Source organism: Tiliqua scincoides, chromosome 4 (assembly GCF_035046505.1).
Source record: "Tiliqua scincoides isolate rTilSci1 chromosome 4, rTilSci1.hap2, whole genome shotgun sequence".
In the NCBI taxonomy this organism is placed as follows: domain Eukaryota; kingdom Metazoa; phylum Chordata; class Lepidosauria; order Squamata; family Scincidae; genus Tiliqua; species Tiliqua scincoides.
The window spans coordinates 40,413,678-40,428,674 of record NC_089824.1 but is presented as its reverse complement, the minus strand read 5'-3'; the positions used below and the strand labels follow the sequence as shown (position 1 = coordinate 40,428,674).

The window sequence follows — 14,997 nt, the reverse complement described above, 5'->3', positions numbered from 1 at the left end:
AAATGACATACTGTGGTTGCACAAAAACTTTCTGGAAAGTTGAAGCAAGAAGATGTCAAAAAAGAGGAAGGAAGGATTTTTAACAAAGGAACAGTACACAAACATAGCCTGCACCTGTAATGGTACTATCAGAAAAGCTAAAGCAAAAAATGAGCTTGCAAAGATGCCAAATCAGCAAGAAAGGATTTTTTTGACTATATCCAAAACAAGAGAAAGGTCAAGGAAGCAGTAAATATGTTGCTTGGAACAGAAAGTGAAGTGGTAACAGATGATAGAGAAAAGGCAAAGTTGCTCAATTCAGATTTTGAATCTGATTTCCACAAGGGAAAGGGGCCCAAACCAGATGACAGATGCACTAATAAGGAAGAGAGAGGAGCATCACAGCTCAAGATAGATGGTGCAGGAAGCCGTAGTTATTTTAAGCAAAGTAAGTGACCAGAACCAGGTGAACTAAATCCCAGGTGAACTGCAGAAGCTTGAGGATATTATCTCAGAATGACTCTAGAATTTGAGAAGTTCTGAAAAAAGAGTGAGGTGCTGGAGGACCAGAAATAAGGAAATATTGTTCCTATCCTTTTAAAGAGGGAGATATCAAGTGGGGCATCTCAGGGCTCTGTCTTGGGCCTTCTGCTATTCAACATTTTTTTTTATAAATGACCTCAGTGAGGGGATAGAGATGCTTATCAAATCTGTAGATGACATGAAGCTGCAAGGGAATAGTTAACATTAGAAGACAAAAGCAGGATTCAAAATTATCAATAGGCTTAGTCATTGGATCCATATCAACAAGATGTTCAATTGAGAGAAATATACAGCCCTATAAAGTAATACAAAAATATAAAAGGCACAAGTACAGGATAGAAGAAATCTGACTTGACAGTAGCACATGTTAAAAAAAAATCTCTTAGCATCCTAGAGGACCACAAGCCGAACATGAGCCAGCCATTTGATGTCGCTAAAAAAATGAACAAAAACCCAAATAATGCAATGCCAGGCTGCACTAACAAAGGCATAGAGTCCAGATCACAAGAAGCAATAGCTCCATTCTATTTTGCCCTACTTAGCCTTTACTTGGAATACTGCATCCAGTTCTGGGCACCACATTTTAAGAATAACACTGGGAAGCTGAAGTAGACTGAGAGAAGGGCACAATAGATATATGAATAGAGATATTTTTTCTATGACCAACACAGAACATGAAATAATGAGAATTTCAGTTCAAATTGTGATATAAAACAATATTAAGATCAAAACAAAAACCCACTCATTTCACAAAATAACACCACTTTTGCTTAGAGGAATCCACAAGTAGTTTCACTATAGCAGTGAGACCATGAACCGTTTCCAATGTTGGAGCGACTGAGTAGAAGTATCTGGTCAAGGGAGTGTGCACGTACAGCAGCTGGGAGAGGGGGAATGGGTGGAATGCCTAGGTAAGATATGAGCACTGTACTGTAATCTGGAGGTGAGGTGAGTGAGTTCTAAACTGTGATCTGTGATCAGGTGAATGTGCTTGGAACTCCCCTCTGCCTCAAACCACACTATGTATGTCTTTTCTGGGGCTTGTCTGTGTGGTACAGCACTCTGGAAAACCATGGAAAACAAAGCAACGTTCAGTGAAGCCTCTCTCTGATTTTATACTGTATTGTACTGAACCTTGACACGATCACATTCTGTGGGTTTTTTTGCACATTTTACGCCATACTGGTATGCAAAGGGGGAGACTGTGATTTAAAAAATTCTGCTTGTCTGTGTGGTGCTGCACTTTTGAGAAGCTTGGAAAAACCAATGTATATGTACATATATATGTTTGGTAACAGTTTAAAATAATACACAGTTCAGTTGAAATGCTTATTGTGCTGTATTGAGCTGTTTGTACAACCATTTACTATTTTAATCAAGAAATTTTAGAAAAAATATTACCCCCCCCCAAAAAAACCCCTACCTATGAATAGAGCAACCATAAATATTTGTGTATAAGTCAAAAACTTTATACCCCAAAACTGATCCTGAAAACATGGGTCGATTTATACACGAGGCAATATAATAAAGAAACCTTCTATGAGCAGCTGCTTGGTGAGGTGGGGTGGGACTGGACTGAGAAGCAGGACGAAGGGAAGGGGGGGGAAGGAGCAATTTTACTTACCAGGAACTGTTCTGAGGCAGCAATGAAAGCAAACAAAAAAAGCAGCCATTTTAGCTTCCTCTCCAAATAAGGAAGAGAAGTGAAGGTGCTTATGGAAATTGAAGTCTGTATGAAGGCTATAGCTATGAAAGTGCAGCACTGTACTCCTCACAAAGCCTACACCTCCCATAAGCACTGGCTTTTTGCTGCTGCTTTCTAAACTGTAAAGCTAAACAGATGAGTCTGTCCCATGCCACAGTGGATTCTCCTTCACTTGAGTTTTAAAAAAGAATAGATGGTCAACTGTCAAGGATGCTGTAATAATTGCCTTCACTGGGCAGGGGGTTTGACTAGATGACTTCTAAATTCCTTCCAATTCAAAGCCATAACATTGTATGATCAAAAAAATGGCTATAGGTTATAGTTCTAATGGCTACTATTTGTCCCTGAAGTTATTTTTGTATATAGCCATTATGTATATTCTGCAATGATGAATGAATAACATTACATTACCATACCAACACTAACCTGGAATTAACCTTTGGTTTCCTTTTTTGTTGGCAACAAACCACTACCAAAAGGTCTTCTACAGTTTATCTTTGAAGAAAAACAAAACCTCCCAAATTATTGGTTTGACTGAAACATAGCTCCTCATTACTGGATTCAGATACTGCTGCTCATTGCAAAACTGCAATACTCTACAACCCCATTCCTACCAAGGATTTGGTAAGGACATTTATCTACTAAACCCACAACTACAAATTATCTCTAGTTAGTTTATTTTGGCCAGAAATGAATTGAACCACGGGGTAACTTTGTACCCTAGCTAAGTTCCATCAGTTTACCCCTGTGAACTTTGATTTCTTCATTCCAGTTAGGTTCTCCACCTGAGCTCCATCACTTCTTTATGCCACAAAAGTATTCAAAGGGACTCCTGTCATCCTCTCAAACACAAATGTGAATGGTTGCCTCAAACTGATCGCTATAAAGTGCTAGAGTAGCTCTGATTTTAGACTTTATCAAACTTAGATCTAACTGAATTCTACACATATTCACCTGAGAGTAAAGGCGTATAAATTTCAGTGGAATTATTTCCGAATACATATGAACACAACTGAACGGTGAATGTGCACAGCACAATTACACACATGTTTTATATATGTTTCTGTTTACAAGAGATGTGGTATATAGCATATATTGCTATATATATGAATTTCCACTGTCAGATCCAATTTCATTTTTATTAGTTTCATTTATAAACACCACAAAAAATTATCAGGGTAACTAGTTACATCCTAAACAAATAGCTGGGTGATGGTTTCGCCCCCCCCATTTCTGAATGAGGAGTCAGCTTGAACTGATGTACTGTAATGCTCAAAGTCACTCCTTAAGTCCAGACTTCCAAATGACCAGAAAACAGTCAACGAAAAAGATGTAGGGAACCAAAAACCTGTATACAGAGGAAACCTGAAACCTTTAACATTTAACAGTATGCCAATGTCTTTATCTAAAACAAAGAATCACATGAAGAAACAGATAATGTCTAAGACACAGAAGGAAAGCAACCTGAAAACACCATAATCCCCACAAAAATAAATATGGTCTTCAGATAGGATGACAACAGGAGATAGAAGTCCAGTCAAGCATCACTGTACTATCAAAACAACTTTTACCCATCCAATCTTATCACCTGCTTGGGTTAAAAACAAAAATTTCCCCTTATATACTTGGACAATGCCTAAAAAGGGGATCCAATCTTGGAAACAGAGTGGCTGGGAGAAACTGCTCTTTTGTGCCGGTATCATCCCACTTCTGCTTTGGCATAGTTGTAAGGGGTTGATATTCTTGAAAAAGACTTAATACACTTAACACACAAGCTGTCTGAAAGTTACTCTTAGGGACTGGACTACTTATCTGGGACAATTATGTTTAAAAAACCTTTGGGTCACTCTGCGTTTTTTTCTTAAACGTTCAATTCTATATTGCAGAACTGGTTGCTAAAGTTGATGTATAAAATGAGATGCCAAAAACATGAATGCCAGATAATATACTTTACTGTTCTGTGCAGCATACTGTATACTTAGTTTGGATGAAATAGTCCACCTTCACCTCTAGATTATGAGAACATATGCTTATAAAGACTGCTTCTGATAATGGGAAGGGCGACAAGTCCCATTGTCTCTAAACTGAAAATCAAATGGGCTTGTGAAATTCAATTCCTTAAGTTCATCAGCCTCTGAAATACATTGAAAAAATGTTAAAGCTACGTTAGGAAGAGATGTGGCACTATTAAAAATTGAATCTAATTATATTGTAATTTATTTGTCATTGTATGGAACTGAAGATTTTAAGTCTTTATTAAATATCTTCTAGAAACCCTTTTATTTAAGAAGATGTCCTAATACAATGTCAAAACAATAATAACTCAAACAGTATTAAAAGCTGGACCTTTTAATCCTTTTCTATACTATGCCTTTCTGTATGTCCCAAACTGAGCAACTAATTAGCAACTACTGACAAAAATGTGAATGTGAAAGATTTTTTTTTAATCTTAGTCAACTTTGGGCCCAATCCTACCCAATTTTCCAGCACGTAATGCAGCCCCAAGGTAAGGGAACAAATGTTCCCATACCTTAAGGGGGCCTCTGTGACTGCTGCCCCCCACAAGATGCAGTGCATGACCCATTGGCACAGCTGCAGCGGCACTGGAAAATTGGATAGGATTGGGCCTAGGAAGTGGACAGTACTTTCCATTAAAATCAGCAGGGTTATGCCCAAGCAACATTGTGGTCTCAAGCCGCTTACTATAAAGCAAGTTCCACCAAGAAGGTTATGAAAATCTGTTTAAAAGAGTGTAAAAATACTAAAACCTAGCTAAGGAGTTCCACACCTGTATCATAACAACATAAGAACAGCCCCACTGGATCAGGCCATGGGCCCATCTAGTCCAGCTTCCTGTATCTCACAGCGGCCCACCAAATGCCCCAGGGAGCACACCAGATAACAAGAGACCTCATCCTGGTGCCCTCCCTTGCATCTGGCATTCTGACATAGCCCATTTCTAAAATCAGGAGGTTGCGCATACACATCATGGCTTGTACCCCGTAATGGATTTTTCCTCCAGAAACTTGTCCAATCCCCTTTTAAAGGCATCCAGGCCAGTCGCCATCACCACATCCTGTGGCAAGGAGTTCCACAGACCAACCACACGCTGAGTAAAGAAATATTTTCTTTTGTCTGTTCTAACTCAATTTTAGTGGATGTCCCCTGGTTCTGGTGTTATGTGAGAGTGTAAAGAGCATCTCCCTATCCACTCTGTCCATCCCCTGCATAATTTGGTATGTCTCAATCATGTCCCCCCTGAGGCGTCTCTTTTCTAGGCTGAAGAGGCCCAAACGCCGTAGCCTTTCCTCATAAGGAAGGTGCCCCAGCCCCGTAATCATCTTAGTCACTCTCTTTTGCACCTTTTCCATTTCCACTATGTCTTTTTTGAGATGCGGCGACCAGAACTGGACACAATAATCCAGATGTGGCCTTACCATAGATTTGTACAACGGCATTATAATATTAGCCGTTTTGTTCTCAATACCTTTCCTAATGATCCCAAGCATAGAATTGGCCTTCTTTACTGCTGTCGCACATTGGATCGACACTTTCATCGACCTGTCCACCACCACCCCAAGATCTCTCTCCTGATCTGACACAGACAGCTCAGAATCCATCAGCCTATATCTAAAGTTTTGATTTTTTGCCCCAATGTGCATGACTTTACACTTACCACCAGTCTGAAACCAATTTGCCCCAATGTGCATGACTTTACACTTACCACCAGTCTGAAACCAATTGAAAAGCCCTGATCCTATCCAGCACAGAAGCAACGGTGCCAAATGGCTATCGTGCTGCATCCTGTACCAGATTTAAGCAGGCTGGAGGTCTCATCTGAATAAGGGGGCATTTAACCCCTCACCCCAAGTAATGCACAGCCTGCTCAATGGGGCTTCTTGGAGCTGCAGCAGCTATTTAGCTAGCACAAACTTGAGAAGTCCCATATAAGGTTTCTGAGAGGGGGGTGGGGGAAGAACAGGATTTGGTAGAGGAGGCCTAAGCTGGTCCCACTCCGCTCCCAGGCCTGTCCCTCCCAGGCCTGTTCTGCCCTTCCCACACCCTCCCACCACCTTCCCCACACTGCTCACATGGTCTCCAAAGCAGCCAGGACTCCAACTACAGCACTGACAGGGTGGCACAGGCCTCCCTGCCAGCACAGTTTGCAAAACCCAGCGCCTGTGCTAGTTTAGGGCTTAATTGCACACATTCAATGTCATAGCAGAAAGTGTACCCAAGAGTAAATGCTGCTGACCTACACTGCATTGCTTTTATAGAATAGACATCTCATTGACCACTTGAAGCAATTAATTACACGTAAATATTTTTTCCAAGTGTTATAGAGTTAGATCAGGGTGGTTCTGGTGGAAGCACTTAATGGTTTAACTACTGTACACATTGAGCATATTTGTGAAACTAACCCCAACTCTATATCCACATCCACTTTATACAAACAATTTTGGGGAAAATTCTTCCAGAGAGAAAGTGGAAGGGTGCTTATCACTTTTCCCATGTACCATTTTTCTTCTCCAACACCACAGCTTTTTCAAGTACAGGGTTAAAGTGCATGCTTACCTGCATGTTACATGAAAGCGGCTAAATCACATGACAAATTTTGATTTAAAATATTGCGTCAACAATTCTAACAGCTTTACTTTCCATTATTCTTCCCAATGAATATTCTCTAATTTGCATATTTTGCAGCAAATTTGGATATGCCATTATTAAACACTAGAGCAGTGTTTCTCAAACTGTGGGTTACAAGCCAATTTCAGGTGGGTCCCCACTCATTTCAATATTTTATTTTTAATATATTAGACTTGATTACCATGGTATGTGACTACATTTGGAGAAATGTTACAGATCTGTACTTTTAACAAGCTGCTATGTGTATTCTTTTAACAATGATAGTAAATGGGACTTCTTCCTGGGTAAGTGTGGGTAGGATTGCAGCCTAGGATTGTTAAAAAACCTTCCTACTTGATGACATAACTTCTGGTCATGACATCACTTCCGGTGGGTCCTGACAGATTCTCATTCTAAAAAGTGGGTTCTGGTGCTAAATGTGTGAGAACCACTGCACTAGAGGAAGCCACACAACCTTGGTTGATTTCCTCTTTGCTTACAAAAGGGGACCACCAACATCCACGATGCCAGAGAAAATTCTCAGTACCACAGGAAACCTATATAAAATTGTAGTTGATCCAATTCGGGAAATCATCAAGAATGAGAAAATGAAACAAATACATCCTCTGTTATACTTTTATTCTGGAAAGATGCCTTAAAATTAAGAGATGTGTTACCATTTGCAGGGAAATCTCAACAGACTGCATCAGGGCAATAACAGATGGGCAACCCAATCCTCAAAACATGTGAAGAGAGCCAAAAACGACAACATAATCTATTTTCCCCACATTGTACTGCCTACCCACATTCATTATGGTTAAATTTGTTGCCATTATTTCACAATGTAATAATTTAAAATAACATGAACATTTAAAAAAAGACTACTGCAGCTCTGACACTATTAAAGTTTCAATAGTTGAGAACAGTGTAATAATATGAATTTATTTTGTTCTAGAAAAGAAAAGCATTCTCACAAAACATTTAAAGGAATGAGTACTATCTAGTCAGTTACACACCTGTTTTAACTCTCTGCTAAAAGCAATGGGACTTAAAATGGATTAACTTACAGCCCATCATCACATCCTGCAGTTCTCACTAGTAACATTAAAAAAGATCCCTTAAAGACTCAAAAGATGTTTTGGGTGTACTACCCAGAAAAACAAAAATGCAAGTATATTTGTCAATAAGCAACAAAACATGATAATCTTCACACCATAATCAGTAGAAATCTATGACAAAGGAATACTTTGAGGGGGAAGCAGCAAGGACTAGGGCCTTCTCCGTAGTGGCACTGGGCTTTATGGAATTCTCTCCCCTTACAAAACTGCTCCTTCCTTAGAGGCTTTCCAACAGAGCTTGAAGACATTTCGTTTTACGTTCGCCTTCCAGGTTTAGGGTTTTTAATATGGGGTTTTAGAGCAGGGGTCTCCAAACCCCGGCCCGGGGGCCAGATGTGGCCCATGACAAGCTTCTATCCAACCTGCGAAAAGCCTCTGGACCCCTGCAAGCCTCTGTCTCGCTCCATCAAATGTGACCAGACCGGTGCTCCAGTTGTGTCTGGAGGGTGTTCTGAGGGCCAGGGAGGCCATGTGCCTCTCCTCAGAATGCCTTCTAAAGGCCTAAAAACATCACTTCCTGGTCTTCCTGAAAAACCAGAAGTGACATTTATGGTGCATCTGAAGGTTTGCTGATGCTTTCTAATGCATTTATTTAAATTTTATATTTAAAATTTATTTATTTTTCCAACCCTCAACACCATGCCAGATATTTTATGTGACCCTGTGGCCTAGAAGTTTAGAGACCCCTGATTTAAAGAGCTGCTTTTTTATCAACATTTTGCTGCTGTTTTTTTTAATTTTTTTGCCAGGCTTTTATGTGTCTTTTATTCTTCTATTTTTACAGTTATATATGTCTATTTTTATATATATATTATATATGCATATTTTAATATCTGTTTTTCTGTATATATGTCTATTTTTTGGAAGCCACTTTGGGTGCCCAGCAGGGAGAGAAAGCTAGATAGAAAATCTTGTAGGTAGGTAGGTAGGTAGATAAAATTTTGACAGCTGCCACACCACAAGCTGCCCTACTTTTCCTCAGCATGATATCAATGTAAAGGCAGATAGATAAAATGTTGACAGCTGTCACATCTTAAGCTGACTCAGTGTGATATAAATGTAAATGCACATAGATAGATAGATAGATAGATAGATAGATAGATAGATAGATAGATAGATAGATCCGGCGCATCACCAGCTCTGAACCTTCCTCAGCGTGACATAAATGTAAATGCAGAGAGAGAGAGAGAGAGATTTCGAAAGCCGTCACACCCCCAGCTTTCCTCAGCGTGATCTAAATGTGCATCAGCACAGAGAGAGAGAGAGAGAGAGAGAGAGCAGCAGCAGCTTAGAGGCGTCCCTTTCAGGCGCCCAAGGACAGGTACTGCAGCCGCAATGAGGCCGAGAGACAGGCTGTTCCCTGGGTGCCTGTTCCGGCCCGGCGGGGCCACTTCCACCAGCCCTCCCCCGTCGGAGGAGCGAGGGGCTCCGGGCTCCTCACCTGCGAGAGCTGCCTGGGGTTGGGGCAGCCGAAGAGCGCCGAGCTGGAGCTGAAGCTGATGGCCCCCCTGCGGCTGAGGACGTGCTGCGGGACCGGCCTGTCCAGCGGCAGCACGGGCAGCTGGCAGCATACTTCCATGAGGACGGGGCAGCGCCTTCGGGGCGCCCACGAAGGCCGGCTCCGGGAGCGAGGAGGGCCCCCACCCACGCCGGGTGGACAGGCAGCGGTCCCGGGGAAGCCTGGGCGAGAGCGCCGAGCACCCGCTCAGCCTACAGCCGGGACGGCCGCGCGCCGCCGCCACCGCCGCCGCTCATGGGTCTGGGCGAGGGGCCCGGGTGGCTGCCGACTGCGGCGGCGACGGGCTGACTTGGGTGAGACACCACTCGGCGGCGGCTGCCGCAGCGCCGCTATTGTCCGGCACGAGGCGCGGCCCCGCGCGCAAGGGGGAGGGGCCAGGTGGTGGCGGTGGCGGCCGTTGCTGGCTGCGGCTGTGGGGAAAGGGGCCGAAGGCGGGGGGAGGGGAGCGACCGCGGTGCGTGCCAACGGCCGCCTCGGCCCCTCCCCCCTCAGGCGGGCACACGCTCTCCTCGCAGGGGGCACACACCAGCCCAAACGCACTGCGGGCGTGCCCATGCGCGGCGCGCGCGGCGGCAGGCCGTGCGTCGTGACGTCGCGCACCTCAGGCCCCAGTGGGCTGGGCTGTCGTGCTGGGGCTTGTGACAAAGGAGGGGGGAACCATCTCAGCTTCCCTCTCTGTAGCTCTTCTGCCTCTCCCGGCCACAGAACAAGCTTCGTGGTGGTTTACATACAACCCAAGCCTAGGCAGGTCTACTCAGGTGTAAGCCCCATTGAAGTAAATGGGGCTTACTCCCAGGAAAGTGTGGATGGGATTGCAGCCTCAGAGCCCAGTCCTAGGCATGTCTACTCAGGAGTAAGACCCATTGGAGTCAGTGAGGCTTACTCCCAGGAAAGCAAATGGGATTGCAGCTTCAGAGCCCAATCCTAGGCATGACTACTCAGAAGTAAGTCCTGTTACAGTCAGTGGAGTTTACTCAGGAAAGTGTGGATAGGAGTGCAGTTATAGGAAAATGAATGGGAAAAGAAAATGGCTGCTTGTCCTAGAGATCTCACTGTCCAGAAAAAGACACAAGAAACACTAAAAAAGCATGCTGGAAAATGACGTGCAGGGACAAATGAGGACATTTGGGCTCCCCCCTGCCAAGTGTAAGAAGCCACCTTAGGGCCCAGTCCTATCCAACTCTCCAGCACCTGTGCAGCCACAATGCACCCCCAAAGGGAACAAATGTTCCCTCACCTTGAGGAGGTCTCTGTGACTGGCTTCCCACCACAGGATGCAGCATATGCCCCATTGGCACAGCTGCATCAGCACTGGAAAATTGGATAGGATTGGACCCTTAACAATTAGCTGGGGCTGTCCTGGTATTTTGGCAGCCTCTGAAGATATGCTTTAAAGCAGGCTCTTGTCTACAGATGCTATTGTCCTGACAAATGATAAATGAAGTGGCTTTGAAGTGAGAAAACAGCATTTGCTATTTTATTTGGGGTTTTTAGGATTTGCTTCTTTGCAGCTGTAAACAATCCATTCTTCTCAAATTCCACCTCAGAGCCTGCCCAGAGCCATCTTATCTGTAGCTGCTTATCTCCTTTCTGTTCCCTAACCCATCCTAGACTTCATGTGTCTCATCTGGCCTGCACTACAATCTGAGTCTTAAGCTGACCTCAGGAGAGAGTTCTTTTCTGAAAGCATATGGTGGTGTGACATGGCATTGTTACTTGTCATGTTTGCAATCATTCATCCCACTGTTGTCTTTGTTCATGGGTTTTTATAGCGCTTCAGAAGCCTGCAAAACCTGCTTGGCCAAAGAGGATTAGGAGGAGAAAAGAAATGTGATGTAGAGTATAGGAAATAATGCTTCTTATCATACTACCTTCAGCTTTTTACATAGTCTTCAGTCTTGTATTGTGAAATGTAAGCCTTCTCTGAGGGAGTGGCTATATTGCAAGTTGCACCTCTGTGTAGAGATTTATACAAAAAAATCTGATAGTCACATACACTTGTCAAGATCTATGAAAAGCAAAGCTTGGCTTCCTTGGCTGCTGCTTTTAGCTCACCCAGACTGATGCAGAATAAAAGTACAACTCCTCACCATTTCTTTGCCTTCATTCTATAATAGAGCATACTGTCAATATGGTGGAAAAATATTACAATCCTGCATGCATTTTCTCAAACAGTTCCTTGAAACTACCAGAGTTTCTAGGGATATTTGCAAAATCGACTCAGAGACCCAAGCTGCTAATTATGGTGCAGAAAGCCAATAGATGGGTCTCTTAGGGCACAGTTGTATCCAATTTTCCAGCGCCCATGCAGCTGTGATGCAGTGAGGTAAGGGAACAAACATTCCCTGACTTTGAGGATGCCTCAGTGATTGTCCCCCACAACCACCACAGAATGCAGCACATTCCTCATTGGCACAGCTGCATTAGCACTGGAAAGTTGGACAGGACAACCCTAAGACTAATGAAATGCCAAATAGTTCTCTGTACAGCATTGTAGTACAACTGTTGTAGCTAGCAGAGTGGCTAAGAGACGGAGCTGTGGGTCAGAATTTTCTTGGTTCAGACTTTGAGCCCAATCCTATGCCTGTCTACTCAGAAGTAAGTCCTATTAGAGTCAATGGAGCGTACTCCATGGGATTAATTTTGAGTAAACATATAGAATTGCACTGTAAATCTGTCAATCAGGTTAGGCATAGAAGCCCAAGATACCATGTCCCAAGACACCACGTCCTACCCCACTTGTTATGGGAGTATTTTTCAAAAGCATTCTTCTCCCAGGTGCAATGGAATTATTGACAGTATCTGCACAACAAGCTTACAGGGTGTTCCCAGCAGGTGATTCAAGACTATGACACACAGTCGCATGGAAACTAATACAAAAAGTGCTGCCAAATATTCACTTTCTCTTTTACATGCAAAGCTTCCCTCTTTGTTTCTGAAAATGGAAAGAGATGCAAATATGGCATATCTTAAAATGACTGAAGCTTCTGTATCATAGTGACTAAGCAACTGAGCTGTGAATCTGAACTTCCCCAATTTAAATCTAACCTCGTTGGCCTTTGGCAAACCACTGCCCCATCCTCAATATGGGGATAATAATACCTTATGGGGTTAGTGTAAGCAGAACTTCAAAATAACATGTGAAATGCAAGTGGGTGCATGTGAAACATGTGAACATGCACAAAAGGGGGAAAACTATTGGCTATTGCTACTTGTGTATGGCTACTTAGCAATGGCAAAGCTGAAAGGCTCAATAGTGCATGAAGAGGAAGATGAGGATGAAAGGTACAACAAAATAGGAAAGGGGAATCCATGTTTCTTACCCATTCACTCACAGCTAGGTGAAAGGAAAAAATGAACAGGGGCACTGAAATGAATATAATCAGCAGGTACAAAGTTTCTTTTGGACTCATTCCCTTCTCCATTAGTCATTCCTCCTGGGCCCAATTCACTCATCTTCTTTGGTTCCGGGCCCACTTTTTGACCCTGGGACCAGGTACAATGTACCCCTTTCACACCCTCTCAGAGACCCTGAAAAGGAACATGTAATAGCGAAGTTGGGGGTGGGAGAAGGGACATAAGAAGGCATGGGATTAGGAAAAAAGAGATTTAGGGTGCAGTCCTGACCCAGACTTTGTGGTGGCCATGAGGCACATTTGTGCCTCTTCAGGAGGAAGCCACGTCAGCGCACGGAGATGCGCCAGCACATGGAGGCTGAATCCAGCCTCTGTGGTGGCTTCCTTGCTGAGTCTTGCATCAGCCCAGCTGGGCCGACGCAAGCAGCAAAGTTAGGCGGGGGGGCTAGGGGAAGTGTTCCTGGGCAGGGGGAGGGCTGGCAGTGGGCAGACCCAGGAACAGGCAGTGAGCGGGAGGTGGGGCTGGGATCCTGCTGTTATGCCGGATCCCAACCCCCGTTCCTGGGGAGAACAAAGCAGCTTGAAGCCGTTCCCCTCTCCTCAGACTTGAGGTGGCGCAAGTTGAAGGAGACCCATAGGTGCCAGCGGCCCTTACCCAGATGTTTCCCCTTACCTCTGGTTGAGCCACTTATGTTCACAATCCTACGCTGGACACAGCACAAGCCTCTTCGCTTGCCTGTCCCAGCGCAAGATAGGATTGCACCCTTAAGGTGTAGGGAAGCAAGAAGAGAGAGGAAACACTGGGGGACTGGAAGGAAAAGCAGAAAGTTTCACGAATAGATTCAGCACAGCATTCACACAAAGGAAGAAAATCACAAATACTACTAAGCATGTTGTCAGTTTGTGCACAAGACACACAATGAAAGATAGCGGGGAATTTGTAGTTCTATGGCAAGGGTGCCCAAACCCTGGCCCTGGGACCACTTGCAGCCCTCAAGACCTCTCAATGCGGCCCTCGGGGAGTCCCCAGTCTCCAATGAGCCTCTGGCCCTCCAGAGATTTGTTGGAACCCACACTGGCCCGACGCAACTGCTCTCAGCATGAGGGCAACTGTTTGACCTCTCACGTGAGCTGTGGGATGAGGGCTCCCTCCACTGCTTGCTGTTTCATGTCTGTGATGCAGTAGCGGCAACAAAGGAAAGGCCAGCCTTGCTTTGTGCAAGGCCTTTTATAGGCCTTGAGCTATTGCAAGACCTTCATTCATTCATATAAGTTCATCTTTAATATATTATGTATTATATATTATGTAAACTTATGTAAATTTATTCAAATTTTAAATGTAAATTAATTTTTTTCCCCAGCCCCCGACACAGTGTCAGAGAGACAATGTGGCCCTCCTGCCAAAAACTTTGGACACCCCTGCTCTATGGTAAGGCTGCATCAAAGTCCAAGTTTATCTCTCCATGTCTGCTGGAGTTTCAGGAGCTGCACTACAAGATTGCAAATCTCCCCATTAAAGGCAGGTTGCACAGGTAGAAGGAGAGCTTTGAAGCAAGCCCCCAAATCTAGATGGTAGCCTAAATTGGTCTGAGGGAGAGCAGCAGGATAAGAAAGCCAGAGCTGTTTTCCCAGGAAGAAGATGCTTACTGCAAGGTGGTCCATAAGTATGACTGTCAAGCCCATACTGGCACAGTGGCTTGGGGAGGGAAATGGGGGGGGGGAAGGCTGGAAAGGAGAGGGAAGTGGGGGGTTACTAAACTTGGGTGCTAGCTTGGCATGGTGGTCTAGATTGTGGCTAGAATAGGGGTCGCTTCACACAGCACCAGCAGATCAATGACTGACAGCAAGGCAAGATGGAAGCATGGGATGAAGACATAAGGATTTCTGAGACCCAACTTTTTAAATACAGTTTTTAATTCAGTTTTCTACGGGATCTTTTGTGGGGTGAGCTCAACAAGGGAGTCATTCTTTACTAGCTGATGGTCTTTGATGGTTTTTCCCCAGACTTAAAGTGGTATTTGTTTTGTTTCTGCACCTGGCTGACTGCAATAACTAACCATAGAGGTCAGTTGCTCCACTAGCATGGCTCCTTGATTGAATTTAGTCATGCAGTTGGTGAGGAAAGCTAAGATTGGCAATCCTTTTGTTTTA

At 44.0% G+C, this 14,997-nt stretch overlaps 1 protein-coding gene across 2 annotated transcripts in view; it reads right to left on the bottom strand.

Annotated features, from left to right (window-relative positions):
* The window catches only part of PDE7A (phosphodiesterase 7A), a 73,161-nt gene extending 63,171 nt beyond the window's left edge, over nt 1-9,990 (bottom strand). For both annotated transcript variants that reach the window (XM_066623769.1, XM_066623770.1), the window contains exon 1: nt 9,413-9,990. In XM_066623769.1, the coding sequence (XP_066479866.1) occupies nt 9,413-9,550 (138 nt within the window). In that variant the 5' untranslated portion in view covers nt 9,551-9,990. The remainder of the gene's footprint in view (nt 1-9,412) is intronic.
* Between the last annotated feature and the right edge of the window lie 5,007 nt (nt 9,991-14,997).